A 22,819-nucleotide genomic window follows, 5' to 3' on the forward strand; every position below is an offset into this window, starting at 1 on the left:
AACTTAAAGTTATATACCTCGAAAAAAAACACCCGTTACGTACTTTATTTGTTTTGGATAAAGGATAAAGGAACTACTTATTTCTGCTTCCCGCAGTACTGATTACTTCACTCAATATTGCTCTCTATCTTTACCAGGACATTAGACATTCGAGACTCAATATTATATGGAAATTTTGCATTCTTGTCGGTAGACCATTTACTGCATCTACTACATGTGAATATCGTAATATTTCTAGAATCAATTATTGTTGTGAATTGTTAATCAAAATGAAAGTTCTCCATTGCTATTCAAAATATTTAATTGGTTGCATATTATCTCAAAATGTCCCTCTCCATCAGAACATAACAATTTTCTCAAGAAATAACCTCAAATCTGTTATTAAATCGACCTGCACTATAGGCTACATTGAAAATTTTTAGGTCTGTGTTGAAAACAATATTTCATATAATATTATCCAGTACAAGGATTATCTTTTAACCTCTTATCGCTAATTTTGAATTAGACCATCCCAAAATACGACAATAAGTACGTAAAATAATTAATCAACACTTGTTGTCACTGACCGATTCTGTTTTGATATTATTGAGAAGGTTGAATGTTGCGTTTTGGACAGGATGATGCAGATTATCTTTTGTCTGCTTCATTATAATGCAAATTGTGTTGTTGGTAACTTCAACATCTCTACGTAAGTGCACTCTACAACGTTGCACACCTGACAAACCTCTCATAAAATTTTTAGAGATCGCCGATTTGACACAACATATCTTGCTTTTGATTAATATAATAGAGTACTGGATCTGGTTGTTTTTAATGGTGGTAAATGCGTCTTGTTTAAAGGTCACTTGATCCGTTGCATATAGATATCATCTAGCTTTGTGTGTGAGTTATTCGCCTAAAATCGCTCATAATTTTAAAAGGAATTTTTTCACCTCGTATACGAACATGTGCATGCTTCCAGTAGAGCAAATTTTTTTCTTCATGTATGATCTTGAAGTTATAAAATGGTCATACGGAAACATTGGTACTGACAATAATGCTTGTGCTTTTTTTGTAACTGAATTTATAGCGTCTTTGATCGTAGTATACATCTTCTAACGTATGAGAACAAGCACAGATATCCTCCGGTAAATCATAAAATTAATTTAGGTTTTTTGTACACGTTCGAAAAAGTTGTTTTTTTTGTTAATGAATATTTTCCCAATGTTATTATCAAATGTGCTTAAAGAGATGTCTTCAAAATTTTTCCTCTTGGAATAGACCTTTTACTTCTGTTAGGTAGGCAAATTGATTCTCTGCATAGGGTTGACATCAAAGAAAAAATGCTTGCGTGAGCACTCATTAAATGTAATAACACAGCAGGTTGTTATAATTGAGCTATTAAAGAGGTGTTGGTAATAATGTTTTCTGTTTGGAAATTGCAATATCTTCCCATTGAGCAGGCTATATTTTGGAAACCTTATTGTTTGAGACCATTTCCAGCTCAAAATTTAAAAAGTACAGGCATTGTGAAGTAAAACCAAAGTTCGAAAATCCTCTGTTCTCAAAAGGTGGTTGGCCTTCCTCGAACATTTCTATGAATTGCTCATTTTTTGAACTGTAAAGGTCATGAGAAGTCGTCAAAGATGACTTCCTCTACGAAAGAACTCCAACTGAAATGCAAATTCATTAATACTTTTATTATGCTAATTGTTCAACTGTCGCGCATTCCTGGCAAATGCAATTATTATATGAGCATACATTTCCTGAATACAAATTCTCAAAAAATGAAGGCATAACTTATTGTGAGAGCAGATGCTTGAAGATACCGATTACCAAAAAGTTTTTAAGCTCCATTTGATAACTGGTCTGGAGGAGAAGAATGAATTGAATATAAAGAGAAAAAACTCCTTTTCCACTACTTCGACCATAATTTCTATGTTGACCACCCAGCGTATTTTCCAGATTTCATTTCAATCATTCCCAGTGATAACTGGTCTCAGCAGGGTTCAAGAGGAACAGTGAGCCTTTACTTGATGGGCGGCAATTCAGCCCAGTTTGATGGCCGCCTTTTCATATTTCATTCTTGATTCTCAAAAATAACATAAGTTTGTTCAGTTCCGATCCCATTGTCAACATTCCCTGCAATAAAAATCTCCAAGGACATAACAAAGACAAATTTTCCTACAGATAAGGTATTGAAAAGTTTGAAGAACATTGGAGGTGACTGTATTGATGAATAAAATCGAATTCTGAAGGAAAAATGTGTTTTTCTGCCTGTATATTATTTATTTGGTGGAATAGATACTAATTTTTCAATTATTTTACTTCTGTTAGGATCTCCTTCCGTTCGACAATAATAAATTATTTGGAACATTGCTAGGATGCCAACATGTTAATAAACCCATTCAAATTTAATCATATAATGATAGCAACACGATTCGGTGTCGTGGTATATTGTTTTAAATTAAAGATTGTTCAATTCTAATTACCCATTATTGAGATAATTGAAAGAAAAACAAATGAATCTTATCCATCACTATAAAAAATTTATATTTCTCATAAATTGGATCTCAGTTAGTTCAAGATTGTTCCGGGGTTTAATACTATACGTTTTATTTCCTGAGCTTTTCTGACTACTCATTTCTTTTAAATAGAACGAGCTTCGATGTTGAGAAGCAAGGCGCACACAATTTTTGTTTAACAGCATATTTTTTCGAATATTGATGAAATATTTTATTATTATTAATAAATGAAAAGAATAGGGGTTTCCACACATAAACTCAAAATTACATAATGAAATGGAATTCATAAACTACTAAGTTCTTATAAATAATGAAGAAACCCGCACATAATAACAGTTGCTAAGAGTTGATAAAGACGATTCTGGTCTCCAATGAACTGGTCGAGTCGGTTTTTGAAGGAATTCAGTGAATTTGCACCAACAACACTATGTGGCAACCCATTCTATCTGCCGCAAACTCTGTTGGAAAGAAAGTTTTGACGCCGTATCAAAGAAAATTTGGTACTGAAAAGAAGTTTAGAGAAAATGATCAATATTCTCAAATTCATTTATTCCTATTGTTTACCTGTTGGAACAAAACAAGCATTCCAGAATGAATTCATTATTATTTATAATTCCAGATTATAATGAAAATTAACCATAGTTAAAAATTGCGTAGATAATAGTTTATGATTTTCCTTTTGGAAAACATTTCAACTACAATGATTCTCCGATAAAGAGCGTCATCTAACACCAAGAAAATTATTCAATCTCTTGAGGACAGAACCTGTAATCGCTAGACTAATTGCAGCACACCATATCCAGGAAATGGAAAAATATTCTCAAGCAAAATTGGTCGATTTAACAGACAGGCCTTTGTTGCAAACTGTTCCGAATATGGCACAAGAAAATAAATATCTTCCAAGGAGAAAGATGGAAGGTATTTCTTAACAGGAATCGAAATAAGAAAAAACTTACCGTATAACGAATTTTTTTTCCATTGAAATCCTGTTTTTCAAGTTTTTTCGACCACCAAAATTTTTCGAATAATAATTCGTGACAGGTGTAAGTCGGCGGGCAGACAAAACTGGAATTGACTGACCAAATGAGCGTCGTTAGATGGCGGTAAAAGTTTCTGAACGCCGAGAATTGAGTGTGCCGAATAGGGAACAGAATGCGTTTATAATTTTGAACCAATTCATCTGTTAGAAAAAATGTTGAAAAGGCCATGTTCCAAATTTGGAACAGTACATGGTGAGAGTTCAACCGCAACATTCGAGATCCAAGCCTATACTGAAAATTTCAAGTTTCTATGTTGTTCCGTTCGATAGTTATCGTGACAAAATGATCAAACTGTTCGGGAAACGACCACTCAAAACACACAAACAGCAAAAACTAAATAATGTTGACAATTTTTGCAATATGATTTTTTTTCCATTTCTTATGAATTAATTGTTTCAAACCCAGAACCAGCCAAAAAATAATAAATGCTCGCGTGAGTACTCATTAAATTTAATAACACGGCAAGCAGTTACCTATAATTGAGCTATTAAAAGAGGCGTTAGTGATAATTTTTTCAGGTAAATCGAACATTAATCTGTTTGGAAATTTCAATATCTTTCAACTGAGGTATGTGCTGAAATAAATGATTTAGCTATATTTCCGGTTTTCTGATATTATAAGTTTGAATTAAGCAAAGGAAAATCAAAATTTATTATGCAAGAAAAAGAATGCAAGAGTATCCTGTTATTCATACTACTCTAGGCCTATCCGATCATTAAGGAACATTTTCTGACACTGAATTAGCCGTCCAAATTATTTTTTGTTGTTTGTCAAAAGCAAACTTTGCAATTCTTACCTGTTCACCTTCTGGAAAAATCTAAAAATTTATAGAAAAAATGCCATCCGAATTCTAATCCCATAAAATTTTATGGCTGATTCCTTATAATTTGTTTCGATAATAAGTTGTTATGCCGTGTAATATAATTCATACCAAAAAAAAAACTGGATAAATTAGAGAGTACGAATTTTGAGAAAACATTATCTGATTGATAAAATATAATCAACAAATGCAGTTTGAAACTTTGATCTGTGTTCCCTCTATTTATAAATTTTGAGTCATTACCATAATATCAATGTTACGCTAAAATTACGTTGAGATCAATATCTTCAACTTCAGACATTCAGTTTCATCACATCTCTATTACACGATTTCAATTTATGATTTAATGTAGAACAGTTTTTCGATCCTGATGCGTAACGACTGATGATTACTTAAAAAAAAATTGTTTTGCCGTTTGTAATAAATAAATAAAACAATAAAATGTCAATAAGTCCATTGATTCGAATGGCTTGCCCTCAGCCCAGTTTTTATTCCTGTCGACTAACCTGGTCTAGTGAGAAGTCTTCATTTCTTTGTTGAGTAATGTTGTGCCTAAAATGAATAGTTTTCAAAATGCTTCCTATTTCAAGTTTCGTACGGGGACTGGCAGTATACTTTCTCTTATTATTATTATTATTTGAACTTATTTTATTATTCTCTTAGTATCAGTTAAAGATAAGCTAAATCAATAAAATCATCAAAATATTATAGGAAAAAATCGTTTTAAAAAAATTAAATTGAAATCATGTGAACAAACAGAAACATAGTCTGAATTATCTCAAGGAGTTCGAACTGACAAAATTTCAGTTTGATCGGATCGGTATCTTTTTTTCCAATTATTGAGAAAACAAAATTTCAATTGGGCATACCTCTCCGGAATCATTTAATGGCCTTTGTCCATTAACAAGATACCTATTCGGACTCTGAACCTACCTTGAATATCTCAAGTCTCCCATCTTAAACCTTTTTTTTCTGTACAAAGAAAACAAGATGGAAAGAATTTATTTTGACTTCGAATTCACCATTAAGACACGACCCCAATTATTCAAGCTCATAATCTTCTTAAAATTAAAAAATTACAGACATTTGGTCGAATGATAGCTCACTGTGTCTGACCGAAATAACTGAATATGTCAATGAGTGCAAATGTCCTCAAACAAATCTATATTTTTTGTGAACTTTGAACTACGAACTAAATCTACCGTACTTGAACTGCCCAATCTGACATTGGCAGTCGGACATATTAATGCAGTATGTACTCAATCATATATTTATTTTTAGGTCATTTTCAGTGTTATCTAAATGATATTCATCCATAAAAAAATTCACAGAACTAATAGATCAATGTTCTCGGATCAGGATCAATATTGATACCACGTCAAAGCTGAAAGCCATACTTTGAACTTTGCACTTACTTCTCTTTTGCGGTCAGGCCGATTGCCTTTTACTGCTCCATCTTAGTGTTATTCACTTCCGGTAGCGTATTATGTCCTGCTCTAGCAGTTGGCTACATGCCAGGAAAAAGTATAAGGCAAAATACGCACCTCCTCAAGAAGTGTCATCTTTGGTCTCTTTGGGGCTTTTTCATCATAGTCAAGCCTTCTTTAGATATAAAGGGTTTTACGCAATTTTTTGCTGAGTTGAAAATCTTCACACTTAGTTCTGATATGTGGTCGACTTGGAATAGTATTTGTAGGTCTTCCATGTATCCATTCGGTGAACTCCGAAAATTGCTTGAACAAAAAGTCCTCCATGTGGTATACAGATGGATCAAAATCACAAAAGAGGCACATGTATTGGAGTATATCGGCCTTAAACGAGGATTTCTGGATACCTGGGCAGTGAGCCCAAGACATTTTCTGTCTATACTTGCGCCCATGTGTGTCTCAAAAGAAACATCAAAAGAGCGCGTATTAACTTCACTTACGGATAGCCAGGCTACGCTGAGATCCTTGGAATCATATAGCCAGGGGTCTCTACTGACATGTGAGTGCCGTAATACCATAAGTCGCAATACCAGAGTCGCAACGACCCTGTTACAGTGAATAATAATCCATTCGGTGCTGACAAACCATGGTGCTTTTATTGCTCATCTAAGCATTGACATGAAGTCTCTGTATATGAGTCTTTGCAGCGTATGCCCAAGCCGGCATGCGTAAGTTGTGACCGACCAAATGATGGACTTGTAGAGAAGAAGTTTGTTGAAAAGAGATATTTTGCTGCTTTTCCGAAGCTGCGGTTGTAACCAAACCGCTGTTGTATTTCCCTTCGTAACATCTGGTAAGACGTGTTGTTTCCAAGTTAGCTTTTTGTCAAGCATCACTCACAGATACTTCACTTCTTTCGGTTGAAGAAAGCATCCTCGCTCATCTGATGGTTCCCTTTTAATCTCCATCGAGCAAATCATGATTGTAGTCTTGAGATGGTTTATTTCAGGTACTTGGTTTGCATTTTAAGATAAGGAATTGGCAAGGATGAAGGTATCGTCAACATAATGTACCATGCAGGTATTCCCAATTTTCAGAATGTCGGATACATATAATGTAAACAATAACGGAGACAGCAGAGATCCTTGTGGGACTCCAGTTGAAAGTGCCTTCTGTAAAGACAGTACTCCGTCAACTTTGGCAGTAAACTTGCTAGAGCACAGGCTACAACTTGAACCATGGAGATTGGAAATCAGGCCACTATCAATTTGTGCATAACAGTCCTTTGTGTCATACCTTCACCGTCATACCAAATTGAAGGTCCTGTTTCAAAAACTTTCTATTAAATACAAAAATTGAATTTTGAATTAAAGTACCAAAAATAAAGAAATATCTACAAATGGAAAAATAAAAGGAAAAAAATGGAAGATGTTACAAAAGATCAATGAAAAATTCAAAATTCAATATCTACCTAAAAATACCTAACATCCATACCATTATAATGAATCCGAACATGTTTGTGACCTTCCCAGGCCAAAACGGCTCATCCGATGAACCTGAAATTTTGCACACATCCATGGGAGGAGATATGGTTAATCATTCAAAGGGTTGTTGCTATGCGATAATTGAGGTACCTGCTTCATTTGTACCTAAAGATCTGTCCGTATTTCTCCATTTCAAAGAACCCGAAACAATATACCTACATACTTATAGGCTCATAAAAGAATCTTTGTCTTATTTTACTTTTGTTTTTTTCAAAGTTTCCCTTCCGAGGAAATGAATGGTTGTGCTGAAAGTGGAATAAGAGATAAAGTAAGAAAATGATTTGCGATGACAATCAATCAGAAATGAATACCTACTTGAATTTGATTGTAATTTGTTATTATTTCTCTTTATCAATTAATTTTTTTTTTATTTTCTTTTGAATGCAGGTAGATACTAACTGAATTTAGATAAAATAATCCATTAAAGTCTTTGAGTTGATCTCACTCAAATTTCTCATCGTGATAAATAGTAGAAGATTTAGTTAAATTCAATATAATTCAAAGAAATTCAATTTGAAACGAGGTAGCCCAAATTTTTTTCATTCAGTTCTATCTTTCCTTCCTTATTTTGAATAGTTTGGTTCAAATTTTCACTCTGGATGAAGTTTATAAAGAAATACCAGACATAATGAATCTTCCTTCTCTAGGTCATATCAAGCACAAAAAACTCCAAGTGAAGACGACAATGTATGAAGAATGTCAAAATAGGAGATTAAGGCGTAATCAATGTTCTCAAAATCGTCTTAACTAGATAACCTTCTAGACAAAAAAATATAAAAAACCAACAAGCAACTCTCGACAATTAAGTTCTGATTAGGGAATGTGTAAGATACCTACACCAATCACATTTAAGAAGGAATTTGGTCCAGCTTGTTATGATAATTTCCAAAATCGATTTGAATTCTTTTAGTTATCTATAACCTGTTCTAGTTTAAACAGGTCCAATGTTCATCTGAAGTGAAATTATTTTTGATATGTTAAGGGATCAAATTCACCGTCTAACTATAGTTAACAGTGTGGTTCCATCATTGATATTATTTAAAATACCTGCCAAATATTTAGCCGAACAATTATAAGACACGAACGTTTTCTGAATCTGCAGCCTGAGTAGATGAATTGAATGGAAAAATCTAGATAGGATTCAGATAACAACGTTTTTTTAACGAGAAAGTATATCTAGCCGGTCTTTTCAACCAGACGCTTGTCTATCTAATTGACGTCAATTAATTGGTTATGTGACGCAATTAAAAGTATTGGACCAATGAAAAAATAAGGATGCTCATATAATTTAATGCGATGTTTTTCGGATTGAGATTTATATCCATTTTATGCAGCAAACCTCAAAATTACCTGTGGGAATGCTCGTTCAATTTTTCATTGTGTCATATTTCATATCGACGATCTAACTACAAGTTTTATAAGACCAACATCGATCTATCAAATCTCTAATTTCAGGATAAATTTCATGGTCGATCCAAATATGAACCGGAATTGAACACAAATGATTCAATTATAACAGTAAGAATAAAATCTTTGTCAAATCCGTAATGAGTCTGTCTTATATTCTAACTTACAAAAATAAAATTTTGTATTTCCGAAGATGGAAGGAAAATGAGATAAATAGTAAGTAGTAGTAAGTAAAAGCTGTTTACAATAACAAAATTTTGGAGTTAAACGTATTTTATTGGATTATCTTCTGGAATCGATGATGCATTGTTACTTTTGAACAGCGGTTACCAAGCAAAGCTTTCTCAGGAACAAATGTTCACACAAAATAGTGAATTCACTGTCTTCACTCTTCTGATATCTTCAACTCCACCGCTTTCTCAAGCAACTTTAATTTACGATCACTCGAAACCATTTCATCGACTTTCTTCATGCTTTCTGAAGCAACTGCCGAATTCGAGCGACAACGTTTAAAATCAGCATAAGATCTTTCAACCTTGTTGTCGACAGAGCAGAGACTGCATGAAACTTATCAAGCCTTTTATTTGCTTTCACAGTTTATTTTTCCACAAAAAGACAGTGTTTTATCCATATTAAGCCAATTGAGAAGTCCAACTGGCAAGGTTATGGCATCATTATTCTGGGATGCATAGGGTATAAAATTTATTGATTATCTCCAAAAGGGCCAGACCATCAACAGCGATTATTATATAGCGTTATTGGATCGTTTAAAGAAAGAAATCGTTAAAAAACGGCCCCATTTGAAGAAAAAAAAGGTGCTGTTTCATCAAGACAATGCGTCGTGTCACAAATCAATGAAAACAATGGCAAAACTGCATGAATTGGGCTTCGAATTGCTTCTGCATCCACCGTCTTCGCCAGATCTGGCCCTCAGCTACTTTTCTCTGTTCTCAGACCTAAATGAATGCTCACTGGAAAGACATTTAGCGCAATGAAGAAGTAATCGCCGAAACTGAGGCCTATTTTGAAGCAAAAGACAAATCGTACTACAAAAATGGTATCGAATAGTTGGAAGATCGCTATAATCGCTGTATCGCCCTCGAAGGCAACTATGTTGAATAATAAAATCGAATTTTGCCAAAAAAAATGTGTTTTACTATGGTAGACCGGGGATTTTTCAATTGGCCTATTACATGAAACTTTTTTCCTATTTTTCAAAAAACAACCAATGTAGCTTCACCTAACCTTCAATATCTACATCCAGACTCGATTCTTCGAAATTTTGATGAGCCTCTTTTGAATCTTTTGAAAATATAGCACTTATGGTGTCATCTAAGTGCTATACCCAGGACTCATATGTGAAGTGGTATACATACACACTTTCTAATTAATTTTTAACTTCATAGTACATGTATTTACCTCATGAGAATTGAAACTCGTGCAACTATCGTCACTTTGAATTATGGCATTCTATTAATCGAATCATTATCGATTTGCGCACACTTCCATGAAAATATATCCGTAGAGCCATAAATTAAGAGATACTTCGTGATAAGAAATAACCATTTCTAGGTATAATTCAATAATGATATCTATATACATACTTTACAGACAAGTATGCATTCGTATTAAAAAAAGACAGTAGAAAATAAACAAACAAATAATCCATTCATTCGCGAATTGAAATTATATGTCATTCAACGATAATGATTTCGGAATTTATTTGAGATCATAGATTTTTTTTTTTATTTTCCACTGATTTTGATTTATTTTTTTCAATAAAAAACGTTTGGAATCGGTCACGGAAAAAAATTATCAACCCTTGAAATTTTTTCACTCTACGTTTTCGAATGTGTAGAATCAAAAACCCGAATAAAAAAATCCATCCGTCCACTGTCCAGAGTTTTTCTTAGAAAGTTCTCTTCATATATAATATTGTATAGACATTGGTTGTTTTACCGTTTTGAAACTCCCAACTGACGAACACTTACACAATCCATGATTTTTTAAGGCAGAAAGTCAAGGAATCAAATTAAAAAAAAATTTTTCTCGGATCTTAGCGCCATATACTCAATCATTAAATTATACTCAATAAAATATTTTCTCACCAAAGTCCCAGCACTATAAGTTCTAAGTTATGAATTTTTATTTTATTTTAAATGAGATTGAATGATCTTGCCGCTACCTACTTATTAATTTTTCCTTTTTTATATGTTGAGATATTTTGCGTTAAAAGAGGAATAATTAGCCATAGTGTAAAATGTGCTGTGTTGTTTAAATACGAGCAGTACCTAAATCGACTCTCATTAAAGTCAAGAGTAGAGTTGAGATAAAGTCTGGATTTTTTATAACTTGAAACACTCAATTCGCTCAGAGATCTGAACGAATTTGATATTTGTAGTCAAATATACAAATACAAAATAAATAACATTTAATTTAATTCAATGCAGATTTAAAACTAAATTTTATACGTTTTCTTCCAGAGAAGCAGAAGGGACCATAAGAAGCAGAAGGGCATCCTGTAGTGGAAAAGGAGTGAAAAAATATGCCAAACATTCTTGTTACATCCTACAGGACAACAGTTTAGACCCTCTTTTCACAGTGGAAGAGACCATGAATTTCGCTGCAGATCTCAAGTTGAGCCGTGATGTCTCGAAGCAAAATAAACAGCAAATTGTGAGTGCATTGACATTTTCTATATTAAAAGTTTCGCATGAAACTGGTTTCAATGATATGTCAATATGGTAAAGTGAACCATATTCACTCAATTACAGACTGACAATAAAACCATTATACCTACATTAATGAATATAAAATAATTTTAGAACTCTAATAAATGAATATACTGAATGAAACACACATTGGTAGATAAGTTGATGTATCTAAAAAAAAAGAGCTGATAGAGAAAAACGGATTTCATGTACAGATTTAGCTTCCCAAATATAGTTGGAATCAGCTCTAAAATCCCAAACATCAAAAACATATTTTTGTTGTTGTTGTCCTGTATAATTTTTCTTGGTCTTAGCTCTGTTTCTAATCCCTCCAAATTACCATTAAGCAACTTTTCATTTTGTTTGTCATGTTTCAGGTGTATGGTATTCTAGAAGCTCTAAAACTGCTACCTTGCCGAAACACAAGGTGTAGCATGATTTCCGGTGGTCAGCAGAAGAGGCTTTGTGTAGCCTTAGAACTTATAGGAAATCCATCCATTATGTTCCTAGACGAGCCTACAACGTGAGTAAATTAATCGTGTAGAAAGGGTTAGTGTTAATCATTTCTGTAATTATGATGAATACGTTCAAAAACTGCTTTAGTAGATATTAACTGAAATTGTTTCCAGGGGATTGGATAGTGCTTCTTCTCATCAGGTGATATCTATGTTGAAGTCACTGGCAGAGCAAGGCAGAAACATAGTCTGCACTATTCATCAGCCAAGCGCAGCTTTATTCGAATTATTCGATTTCATTTATGTGGTGGCAGATGGTCGGTGTATTTATCAAGGTTCCAGTAGGAACGTAGTTTCTTATTTGGCCTCATTTGGTCTCAATTGTCCAAAATATCATAATCCAGCTGATTATCGTGAGTATTAGATTTGATTGCGAATTTATTAGTATTTATTTGAAATGTCGAACATTCAAAAATGTTCACTATGAAGGCATAGTTTTTTAGAGGTTTTATAATATATAGAGTATTCCTAAATTGAAGGTACAAAAAAAAAATTAGATATTCCTTGGTTAATTTTAAGGAAAAAGTCCTATGAACATGGGCCCGCAAACGATTTTTTTTTCGAGATGGATGTTTTTTATAGTCTCACGTAGATATGATTAACGAAACTGACATGCTCAGGAGCCTGGGCTATAACTTCGTGAATATCCAGAACAGACTCTCCCATGTGAGTGGTTCTTAGGCATTCAGCCTCGCAGATTTGCACACTATGTGTTCGGCTGTTTCTACGTCCTTTCCACAAAGCCTGCAGAAGGCAGATCTCATGTGCTGACTTACCCATATCGTACAAAAGATATTTGCACCGACAATGTCCTGTCAGCAGTCCCACAACAACACGAAGCTCAACTCGTGGTAGCTTCAGGAGTTTCCTAGTATAGATCGGCGAAAGAAACACAAATTTTTTTGCCTGAGCAAGACCCGGAGTGTTTCTCCAGAGGGTTTTTTTATTGTTCTACTCCCATTGCTGGAGCACTGCCTTATGTTGGTCTTTTCCAAGCCCAAAGAAGGGCTCAGAACCAACAGGTGTTAACCTGCCCTTTTTGCAAGTTAATCGTCTTTTTCGTTTCCTTCAATACCACAATGCCTCGGTACCCATAGTAGAGTTACTTTATTCCCTTTGGTCAGTTGTTTTATGGTATAGGGAAAAAAGATGTTAAAAACCCTAATATCACCAAAATCCAGATTTTGAACCAAACATGGTCTTGAACTAAGCAATCAGATTCATTGAAAGAGTGTTAAAAAGATGTTAAAAACCCTAATATCACCAAAATCCAGATTTTGAACCAAACATGGTCTTGAACTGAGCAATCAGATTCATTGAAAGAGTGTTATTCAACAAATTTAATGACAAAATCTGTCAATAGGTAGGTTAAAGGCTATACATTCATATCACAATAATAAAAATAATATTATTCTTTCATAGCCAACATTTCTTAAAATCCTTGTCAATATGAAAACTGCATTGTTGATTACACATAAAATTCGTTAGTAAAGTTTGCCTACTGTTATTACTCTGTATATTGCTCGTAAATCATTGGAGAAAATACCTGCCAATGACCTTTATTATGTCAAGTGTGAAAATCAAAGCAATTACGTAGAATGTAGCGGCATATAGATATCCATAAAATAAATTCACGTGTGTTTTTTTTTTCGATGGTAAACAGTAACATGAATACTTTGATCATGAATATTGACAACGGAAAATATTCCGCAACCATTCAAGGTTTAACTAATAAACGGTGTTTTTATCGATATATCAATTTCAGATCAATAAACTTCAAATGGGAATTGCGTCAATGTAACAAAAAAAAAACCTTCTGATCTAATCACAAAATAGGTACCTACTATCAATTGAATATGTATGAGTAACAGTTGTTGAACACTACGATACCTCTTTTGTAAAGGCTTCACAGTGGGTTTTTTGTCGTACAAATTGAAAAAATTATATTTTTTTGTAATACCGCCAATTAGCTTCAAAATACTTGTCAATGACCTTAATTATATCAAGTGTGAAAAGCAAAAGCACTGACTAAGAATATAGCGGAAATTGTCCATAAAATAATTCCACGTGCGATTTTTTTTCGATGGTAGGTAAACAGTAACATGAATACACTTATTTTGATCATGAATTGAGAAGGGAAAATATTCCTCGACTGTTCAAGGTTTAATAACTAATAAATGGTGTTAATATCAATATATCAATTCAGATCAATAAACTTCAAATGGAAATTGCGTCAATGTAACAAAAAAAAAGATGTTCTGATCTAAGCACAGAATACTATCAATTGAATATGTATGACTTTTATGAGTAGTAATTGAAGAACGCTACGTTACTCTTGTGTGTCTAATAGTTGATTTGCCAAAGTGGATTTTTTGTCGTACGCATTTAAAATATTATATTTTTTGTGATATCGCATATTTGCTCAAGCAAAACTCTGTTTCAGTTTTGGAAGTAGCTAATGGTGATTATGGCGATTTTACCGATGTTTTGGAGATCAAAGGAAGGGTAAATACTTGGAGAAACATAAGAAAAGACGAAGATCTGACTGAAAGAAATATACCTTATAAAGAAATCGAAGATGATCATTTAAGTACAGGGAATTCACCTTCTGAATTGTATAAGTTATGTATTCTTATGAAAAGATCGATAAAGAAGATGAAAAGAGACTGGGTAAGGTTCAAATTTTTTGTTGTGCACTGCCAAAAAAAATATTTTTTTAAGAAATAAGAATATAGAATTGATTCGGTCCTTATCTACTCAAAGAAATGTATTTTTTTATGAAAATTAATGACGTTGCATTTTCTACAATTAATACGAACAATAATTGATTATGACTCTATTAGGTTAAGGTTAATATTATCATTATTTATTACATCCATCAAGTAGAGTATTAAATGAAAATAAATTTCAACTCTAAAATGTTATTAGTTCGATTTTGAAGGTTATTCTTATTGAACTTCAGATTAAGACGAATTTGTAGTACCTATTTTCACCTTTAGCTACTGTTATTTATCGAAATCTCAATCTCAATCGTTTTTTCTCATTATTGTAATTGCACATCATTACCTAGAAGTTTTAGCGAATTCCACTTTCTTTTCACCTGAATTTTAAAAATTTATTTCTCTATGACCTCGAAGTTTTCTATCAATATTTAGGTACGTCTCTTTTTGGAATATCATTAAAAAAATAATTTGAATAATGTCGAATTTCTGAGGGAAAATAAACTTCTATTGTAGACATTTTTTCCTCTTTATTACCGGGGCAATATGTTTCAAACTTAAAAATTACCTTATGGGTAAGCAATATTTGTCCCGTAAAAGTGTGTTTCATTTAAGATGTTCTCCAATGAGAAATGTTACTTTGAAGAAATGTCACTTCGGCACCGTGTCTTTCGAAAACTAGTCATATAGGATTGAGTTGGACCCATAGACATTCTTGTTCAGGTGGTCATATTCCACAATATGCGAAAAATTCAGAAAAATCAAGCGGTGTCAATTTTTTCATTAGGGTGATGTCTAGTCCTTCATTTCGAAATAATAATGTGAAATAATCACTATAATGCTCATGTCGAATTTCAGCAATATCATCTCCAAGGGTGCAATGGGCCCAGTATTTATTGGCCCAGTATGTATTGAATTGGTATCGGGAGCTTTTGAGCGATCATTAATTATAATTAATGATCGCTCAAAAGCTCCCGATACCAATTCAATACATCGAATATTTCATTCAATGACCAGGAATCAGAATTCCTGTATTGAAGTGTGATTATATAATTAATTTATTCATTGGTGTAAACAACGTTTCATTTATTCCTACGTTTCTTTTTTTCAGACGATATCAACACTTAAAACATTCCTACATTTATGCGTGGGAATATTTTTAGGATTGACTTATTTGAATGTTGGTAATGACGCTTCAAAAATGATAAAAAATTTAGGGTTTCTACTGGTGACGATTGTTTATTTAGGATATACTTCTTTGATGCCTGCCGTTTTGAAATGTAAGTGAAAAATTTTATATGCCCTCTCCAATAAAATTCATAATCACCACTTTTCCAAATGAAACCATAATTTTTGAAATACCTATATAAGCTAGCTGTGGCGCACCTCGATGTACCTACTTTGGAATTGTCCATATTCTCTAAAATGTTCAACGATGAGAAATTAAATGTTCACGTAAAAATTCATTGATGTTTTTCCTTTCAGTTCCAGCAGAATTGAACATTTTGAAAAGAGAACGATTCAATAACTGGTACAATCTCAAGACATACTATACGGCCTTCCTCTTGATAGACTTACCCATGCAAGTAAGTAGCACCGATATTTGAAATATTAAAAAATACTTTTACCACATTCTTCGAATTTTTCAGTTGATATTCGTTCTTGCCTACATTTCTGGATCATATTTATTAAGCGCCCAGCCTCTCGACCTGTCCAGGTTTCTGATGGTGGTACTAGTGCTATTTTTCGTATGTGCTGTGGCCTCAAGCATGGGAGTATTCTTTGGCACTATAGTTAATCCCATCGTAAGTATATTTTGATGACTAAAAACAAATAATTTCCAATATCGCATCGCAATAAAGTGAATCACATATGCATTTTTAGTCTTCTAAAAATTCACGATGCTCCAGAATGTTTTATTTTGATTTGTCTGCACCACATCAAGATGACTAAATTTACACTATTCATTTTGTGTAAATTTTTGCAAAAACAGCCCTCGTAATTTTCGCTTTTTTATTATTTTTCTTTAATAATCAAACCAATATCCTTTTACAGAATGGGACCTTCTTTGGAGCCATAACTCTAGCTCTGATGCTGTCCGTTGCGGGATTCTTACTGCTCTTCACTCACATGTCCAATGTCATGTACTCATTGACTTACATCTCCTATTTGAGCTATGCAATGGATGCTCTTGCTCAAAGCATCTACGGCTACGACAGACCAGCAGTACCTTGTCCAGAATCAGAAGAAATCTGTCTGTTCGTGTCCCCAATAGAACTACTCAGAGAGGTTGGCATGGACAAACCGAATTTCTGGAATGACATTGTATTCTTAGGTTGTAATATGATTTTCTTGCGATTAGTGTCCTTCTGCACCCTGAAGAAAACGTTAGCTAAAGTGTGACCTGGGCTTAGCGGTGATAAGAATCTGTGATGGAATAGATAGGAAACGTTCTGCAACTACTTCATATGGAACGATTTCTCTGATATTGAAGTAATTGTTAAGAGAATAAGATTGTAAATATAGTTTATTTTTAATTGTCAAAGTATAGACTTAGTTAAAACAATGTTATCGATCGTATATTTCCCCATGGAGAAATAAATAATTTGGTTAATATTTTCGTTCTTTCTTTTCTTTTACAGCTACGATAAATTTTCCACATGAATTGTTTCTGAATGATTTCTGAAAAAATATTTAACTCATTTGTACCTACTCAAGTCCAATACTCATTAGTGGATGATTTATAAATTCTTTGGATTTGGAGTGGGTAAGTACCCACCAAGCAGTGGCTTAGGGACCAGGGAGAGATTGAAAGAAGTCGCAATAGGACGCTCAGGGGAGCGCCTTGTAGAAATTTCAATAAGTGACGAGACTAGAATATTCTTTTGAATTTTAAGAATATCTCTGTTCCAGAGCAGAACTCTGGCACCAATAAAACAATATTTATTAACATTAGTGACGCTTCGTCTGAATTTGTTTTTTCATTCTTATGATATAGATTTGGAGTATCCTCTCAAATATCACCGCAAATCTTTTAAAAGTGCATCGATGTACTCTCTGCACTTTTTTCCAAAAACTCAATATAGTATACTCTAGAACTGACTCAAACCAAACACAAATAACGAATTAACTAACATGTAAATGGACTATAACTAACTTGTTGCCCCACAGGAAAAATGGTGGTTTGGTTACTGTCAAAATCTTCTAACTCCAAATGCATAGAATATAAAATATTATTTTAAAACTCTGTTGTCTATGGAGGGTGAAGATATCTCTACCTCAGAGGAAAGAAAATCTTTTCTTTCCTCTGAGAACTTTACGCACCATATTAAAGTACAAATGCCTAAAATTCATAATGTTAAGATATTCTTCTGTCAAGTGAAGACAATAAAATCCGTTGTGAATTTTGTCGATTTATTTTTGAAGTTGCTACGGCAGCTTATTTCTTCTCCAAATGTTCCCCCTTTCTTTGAATTCTTCAAAACCTTTCCTTAGGGATTATTTATGTAGTTGTTGAGAAATTTTCAAAAACCTACCATATAAAAAGGATAATTCAAATATAAATTCATTATATGAATAAAACATTTTCATAGAGATCATTTCATAAGATTTTTCTTTAATTTATTCCTTAATAAGTTTAACTAACAAATCAATTTGGGAAATTTTTCTTCAGATGTTGGGTAGGTCTAAACTCTCAACTCCAACTCTATGCGTAAGGCCTGAAGTCCGCTTAATCTACGATATTAGGTTATAAGTTTTGACAGTTAAATATTTTCGTAAATTCAAATATTGAGATTGAGCTTATACTTGAGCTTGAGAATTATTATTCATTGAAAACACCCATTGGTATTGAAGTGTTATTAAGAACTTCATGAACCTAAAATTCTCATAGCCCTGTTCACAAAATTCATTTGAATTAGTCATCAGTATTGTCTCAAATTGATATAATACAAATTTCACAATGGATTCTGATGAGAGTAATGATGAGTTTTTGGATAAGCAGATGATGGATCAATTTTTGGATGAACATGATAACAGTTCAATAGAGGACTATAATGTTTCTGGCATATCAACACAAAAACCAATGCTTAGTTGTCAAACTCCGTCCTCCAAACACTTGAAAATTCTAAAAAAATATTTTGGTCATACTACTTTCAGGACTTTGCAATGGCAAATTATTAGTTCTATACTAAATGACAAAAGGGACAATTGTGCCATTATGTCAACAGGTTATGGAAAGTCCCTTTGTTATCAATATCCAGCAATTTATTCAGAAGGAGTAACATTAGTAATATCACCCCTAATTTCTCTCATGGAGGATCAAGTATATTCCCTGAAAGTTGCAAAAATATCCGCATGTCTGTTGGGAACAGCACAAAAAGAAAAGACAAAGGTGTTGAATCAGATTTTTGAAAATAAATACTCAATTATCTATCTTACCCCAGAATTTGCTACTGGTGAATATGGAAGTGCTATTTTAGAACGTATGAAACGAGAATTAAATGTTTGCTTAATAGCTGTAGATGAAGCTCATTGTGTGAGTAGTTGGGGACATGATTTTCGTCCACAGTACCGAAAATTATCAAAAATTAAAGAATACTTACCTGGTGTCCCTATATTAGCTGTTACTGCAACTGCTACAAAACAAGTAGAGACTGACATCATCAAATCTCTAAGGTGATATGCACATTTATTTATTTATTTACTTCTTTATTCCTGACCTCTAATACAGTACAAGTATTGGTGATAATAATATAATGATTCATAATTATTGACCATTGATACAATTCAACAAATTGTTTTATTGTTAAATTTTAAAATTATTAATTCCAATAAGGTAGAGACTTCATATTGAAAGCGAAATTCAAATTTCAGGTTGAAAAATCCACAAATAACCCATTCTAGTTTTGATAGACCTAACCTAAACCTCGAAGTGTATCAAAAAAGTCAACAAGGACCTTCAGCTGATTTTCTTAAAGTTTCAGAGAACAAATTGGGTACCTTGAAATTTCCTGGACCAACAATTGTGTACTGCTTAACAAGAAAATTCACTGAAACTATAGAACAACTTCTTAAATCTAAAGGTTAATAGTGACATTCTTGAGTATTCTTTGGTCACATATGTGTTCTTCAGGTGTCAACTGTGCTGCTTATCATGCTGGTAAAGGTTTGAACGAAAGAAAAGAGATACATGAAAAATTTCTTAGAGACCAACTCGATGTGGTTGTTGCAACTAATGCTTTTGGAATGGGCATAGATAAACCTGACATAAGATGTGTTGTGCATTATGGAACTCCTAGCAGTATCGAAGCATATTATCAAGAGATTGGAAGAGCAGGTAATTCATGGAATTATTGCTGCTGTTATATATTGGAATTGAAAGGGGAACAATCAAACACTTTCAAGCATGCTCTTAATATTTTCATTTGCTTTATTTTTTTGCCAAGAAAACTGTTTCAAAAGTTAATAAATGACATGTTGTCACAGATCCGACTAAAATTTTGACTTCAGATTTGAGTCCAGACAACTGAGTTGAGTATATTGAAGACAACATTTTGTAAATAAATTGCATGAATACGAATTTGAACAAGCGCTTAAAAACTTCTTACTCCAGCGGTTTTCTCATTTTTCTTACCATAATACTTCCAACTTTTTTCTTCTCTTGATCCATTATACAGGTAACCATATTTGGCTCCTTTACAGGTAGAGATGGAGAACCCGCTAGATGTGTTATGTTTTTCAGTGAAAGTGACTTCCAAACACATCTAATGCTTGCAGAAAAATCTTACGCAGCTGCTAAAGATCACAAGCATTCTCTGACCGGCATTGTGAGGAAATATCTGTATTCTACAGAATGTAGAAGGGCATTCATTCTGTCGTACTTTGGAGAAAAATACACTGGTGAAAATAAACAGTGTTGTGATATTTGTTATGCTAAATTGTATGGTGCCGAACAAAATTATGAAGGTTTAGATAAAGAAGGCAAGTATGATTTTACAAATGATGCAGAAAAAATGTTGAGAAGTGTTGATGCCTTAGGAGGTAGATATGGATTGACAACATATATTTTATTTCTTCGTGGTTCTCGAGGTAGCAAATTGAAGGAAAATCACAAAAAGCATCCTTTTCATGGTTGTGGTAAAGATAGGAATGAGAATTGGTGGAAATCCATCTGCAATATTTTGGTAGAAGAGGGGTATATTATGAGAAAAACTGTTAATTTCTCAGGATTCAGTAGTTACATCTTTGATTTGACTGATAAAGGGACAGAGTTCTTAGAGAAACTCTCAGTAAATAATAACTCTGTAAAATTGAAATTAAAGCCACGATCAGATATTTTGGAACAAATAAAAGCCAAACCGAAAATTGAAGTTCGGAGTTATAATACGGGAGCAGAAGCTCAATCAAGTTCTAAAGCTGTTCTGGTTGAAAATATTATCCTCAAAAATAGAGAGGAAGAGTTGGACAAAAAGTTGTATTCCTTAATCATGGACAAAAGATACAAAATTGCGGATGAGAGAGATTGTATGCCGCACAATGTAATATCAATTCCTGATATAAGGGAGCTAATAAAAGTCAAACCAAGATCACTTAAACAACTAGAAAAGTGTCATTTTGAAATGTTTTCTGAGGTGAAAATTCATCAATTTGGACAAAAGCTAATCGATATTATTATTGAAGAGTGTGGTCCCGGTTCTAATGAAAATGAAGGTATAACAAAAATGAGCATTGTTGAAGCATTGCTCAAAGTGCCTTTATTAGAAAAATCTAGTGCAAGCACCGATATAACTTATAATCTATTCAAACAAGGGAAAAGTATTCAAGAAATCAGCGAACAAAGAGTTATGTCTCCAAATACTATCTTCAGTCATTTAGTGGATTGTATGAAGAAGGGTCTTCCAATTAAACTAGAAGAAATGGGTGTGGATAAAACTAAAACTCTCGTTATCTTAAGAGCAATTCTTGAAACACCAGGTAATTTGATGACTCCAATCAAGGAGAAATGTCCACCTGAAATATCTTGGAACGATTTAAAAGTTGTTATGGCATACCATAATGTAAGGAATCATTTGATGCAAAATCAAATTGTTTACGAGGATTTTGAAGACTTTTCCTTCGAAGCCCTAGAAAGTGAAGCAGGCTCTCTAGACTTGAATAATTCTACAATAGAAGAAAATAAAGAAAAAGAAGTGATTGATTCTAAAAGTGTTATGACTGAAGAAGAGAGGCAACTAGAAGAATTTTTAATGTTGGGAGCAGATCTCATTCTAGAAGATGAGGCAAATATGCAAAAAAAATCAACAGAAGTACATGAAAAAGAGAATTTGTGTAACAATTCTGTATCTGAAAGTACCAACAATGTTTGTGATGATTCCTTTGGTATTAAGAATCCAAAGACAAAGGAAATTGTAGGCATGAATCCAAATTCAAAAATAAATAATGTAACTGGAAATAATGCAGTTGCGAGTGCTTCTTATATCAAAAGAAAATGCTCAGAAATTGAATCTGGATCAGATTGTGATCTTTTCGATGAAGCGTTTGATTCTCCTCCTAGTAGTCCTATCAATGTAAAAAATCCATTTAAGATTAGAAAAAAAAATTAGATTTGTTATTTTTACAAATTCTCATAATTCTGATATATTCAGACGAATTTTTTCCTACAAATGAATATAGAAGTCAAACTTTGGCTGTATTTTTTGAATGATATACATATCTGAAGGATGTTAGTGCCATTATAAAAATATATTCAACTTTGGAAATGAAACAATTCATTTTTTTGTCAAATGCTTCATTCAAGGTGAAATGATGAGCATTTTGATATTGTGATATTAGAAGATAGAAATAACATTAAATTGCTTAGTTTGAGATTGGTTGATATCTTTTAGTTTTTTTTTGTTGAAAACTCATTCACTGTTAACATTAAAAATTTGAAAATAAGTGGAAAACTAAACTTCATTGTTTATGATTCGTCTAATTGTTTGTAGTTGTTAGATATTTTTGTCAATTCATTACATTTGTTTGTGTATAACTTTAAATATCCGTTTATAGATCTCGGTACCAGATTTTGGTACAAATCATTTGATAAATTAATATATGAACTCCAATTATTGAAATTTTTTTTACGAATACC

The 22,819-nt window shown here is 33.0% G+C and overlaps 2 protein-coding genes across 2 annotated transcripts in view; both read left to right on the forward strand.

The window, feature by feature from the left end:
• The window catches only part of LOC123684234 (ATP-binding cassette sub-family G member 1-like), a 42,699-nt gene extending 25,395 nt beyond the window's left edge, over nucleotides 1-17,304 (forward strand). Inside the window, exons 3-10 of the mRNA XM_045623411.1 lie at nucleotides 11,226-11,418; nucleotides 11,831-11,976; nucleotides 12,083-12,321; nucleotides 14,412-14,638; nucleotides 15,800-15,968; nucleotides 16,174-16,274; nucleotides 16,338-16,493; nucleotides 16,744-17,304. Of these exons, the coding sequence (XP_045479367.1) occupies nucleotides 11,226-11,418; nucleotides 11,831-11,976; nucleotides 12,083-12,321; nucleotides 14,412-14,638; nucleotides 15,800-15,968; nucleotides 16,174-16,274; nucleotides 16,338-16,493; nucleotides 16,744-17,091 (1,579 nt within the window). The 3' untranslated portion in view covers nucleotides 17,092-17,304. The remainder of the gene's footprint in view (nucleotides 1-11,225; nucleotides 11,419-11,830; nucleotides 11,977-12,082; nucleotides 12,322-14,411; nucleotides 14,639-15,799; nucleotides 15,969-16,173; nucleotides 16,275-16,337; nucleotides 16,494-16,743) is intronic.
• A 1,186-nt stretch (nucleotides 17,305-18,490) lies between these two features.
• On the forward strand, nucleotides 18,491-22,796 carry LOC123683964 (Werner syndrome ATP-dependent helicase-like). Its single transcript, XM_045622995.1, has 4 exons — nucleotides 18,491-19,365; nucleotides 19,564-19,772; nucleotides 19,823-20,026; nucleotides 20,392-22,796. The coding sequence occupies exons 1-4, from the start codon at nucleotides 18,650-18,652 to the stop codon at nucleotides 22,290-22,292; spliced, it is 3,030 nt and encodes a 1,009-aa protein (XP_045478951.1). The 5' UTR covers nucleotides 18,491-18,649; the 3' UTR covers nucleotides 22,293-22,796.
• The last annotated feature ends 23 nt before the right edge of the window (nucleotides 22,797-22,819 follow it).

Source organism: Harmonia axyridis, chromosome 7, assembly GCF_914767665.1.
Source record: "Harmonia axyridis chromosome 7, icHarAxyr1.1, whole genome shotgun sequence".
NCBI classification, from domain to species: Eukaryota; Metazoa; Arthropoda; class Insecta; order Coleoptera; family Coccinellidae; genus Harmonia; species Harmonia axyridis.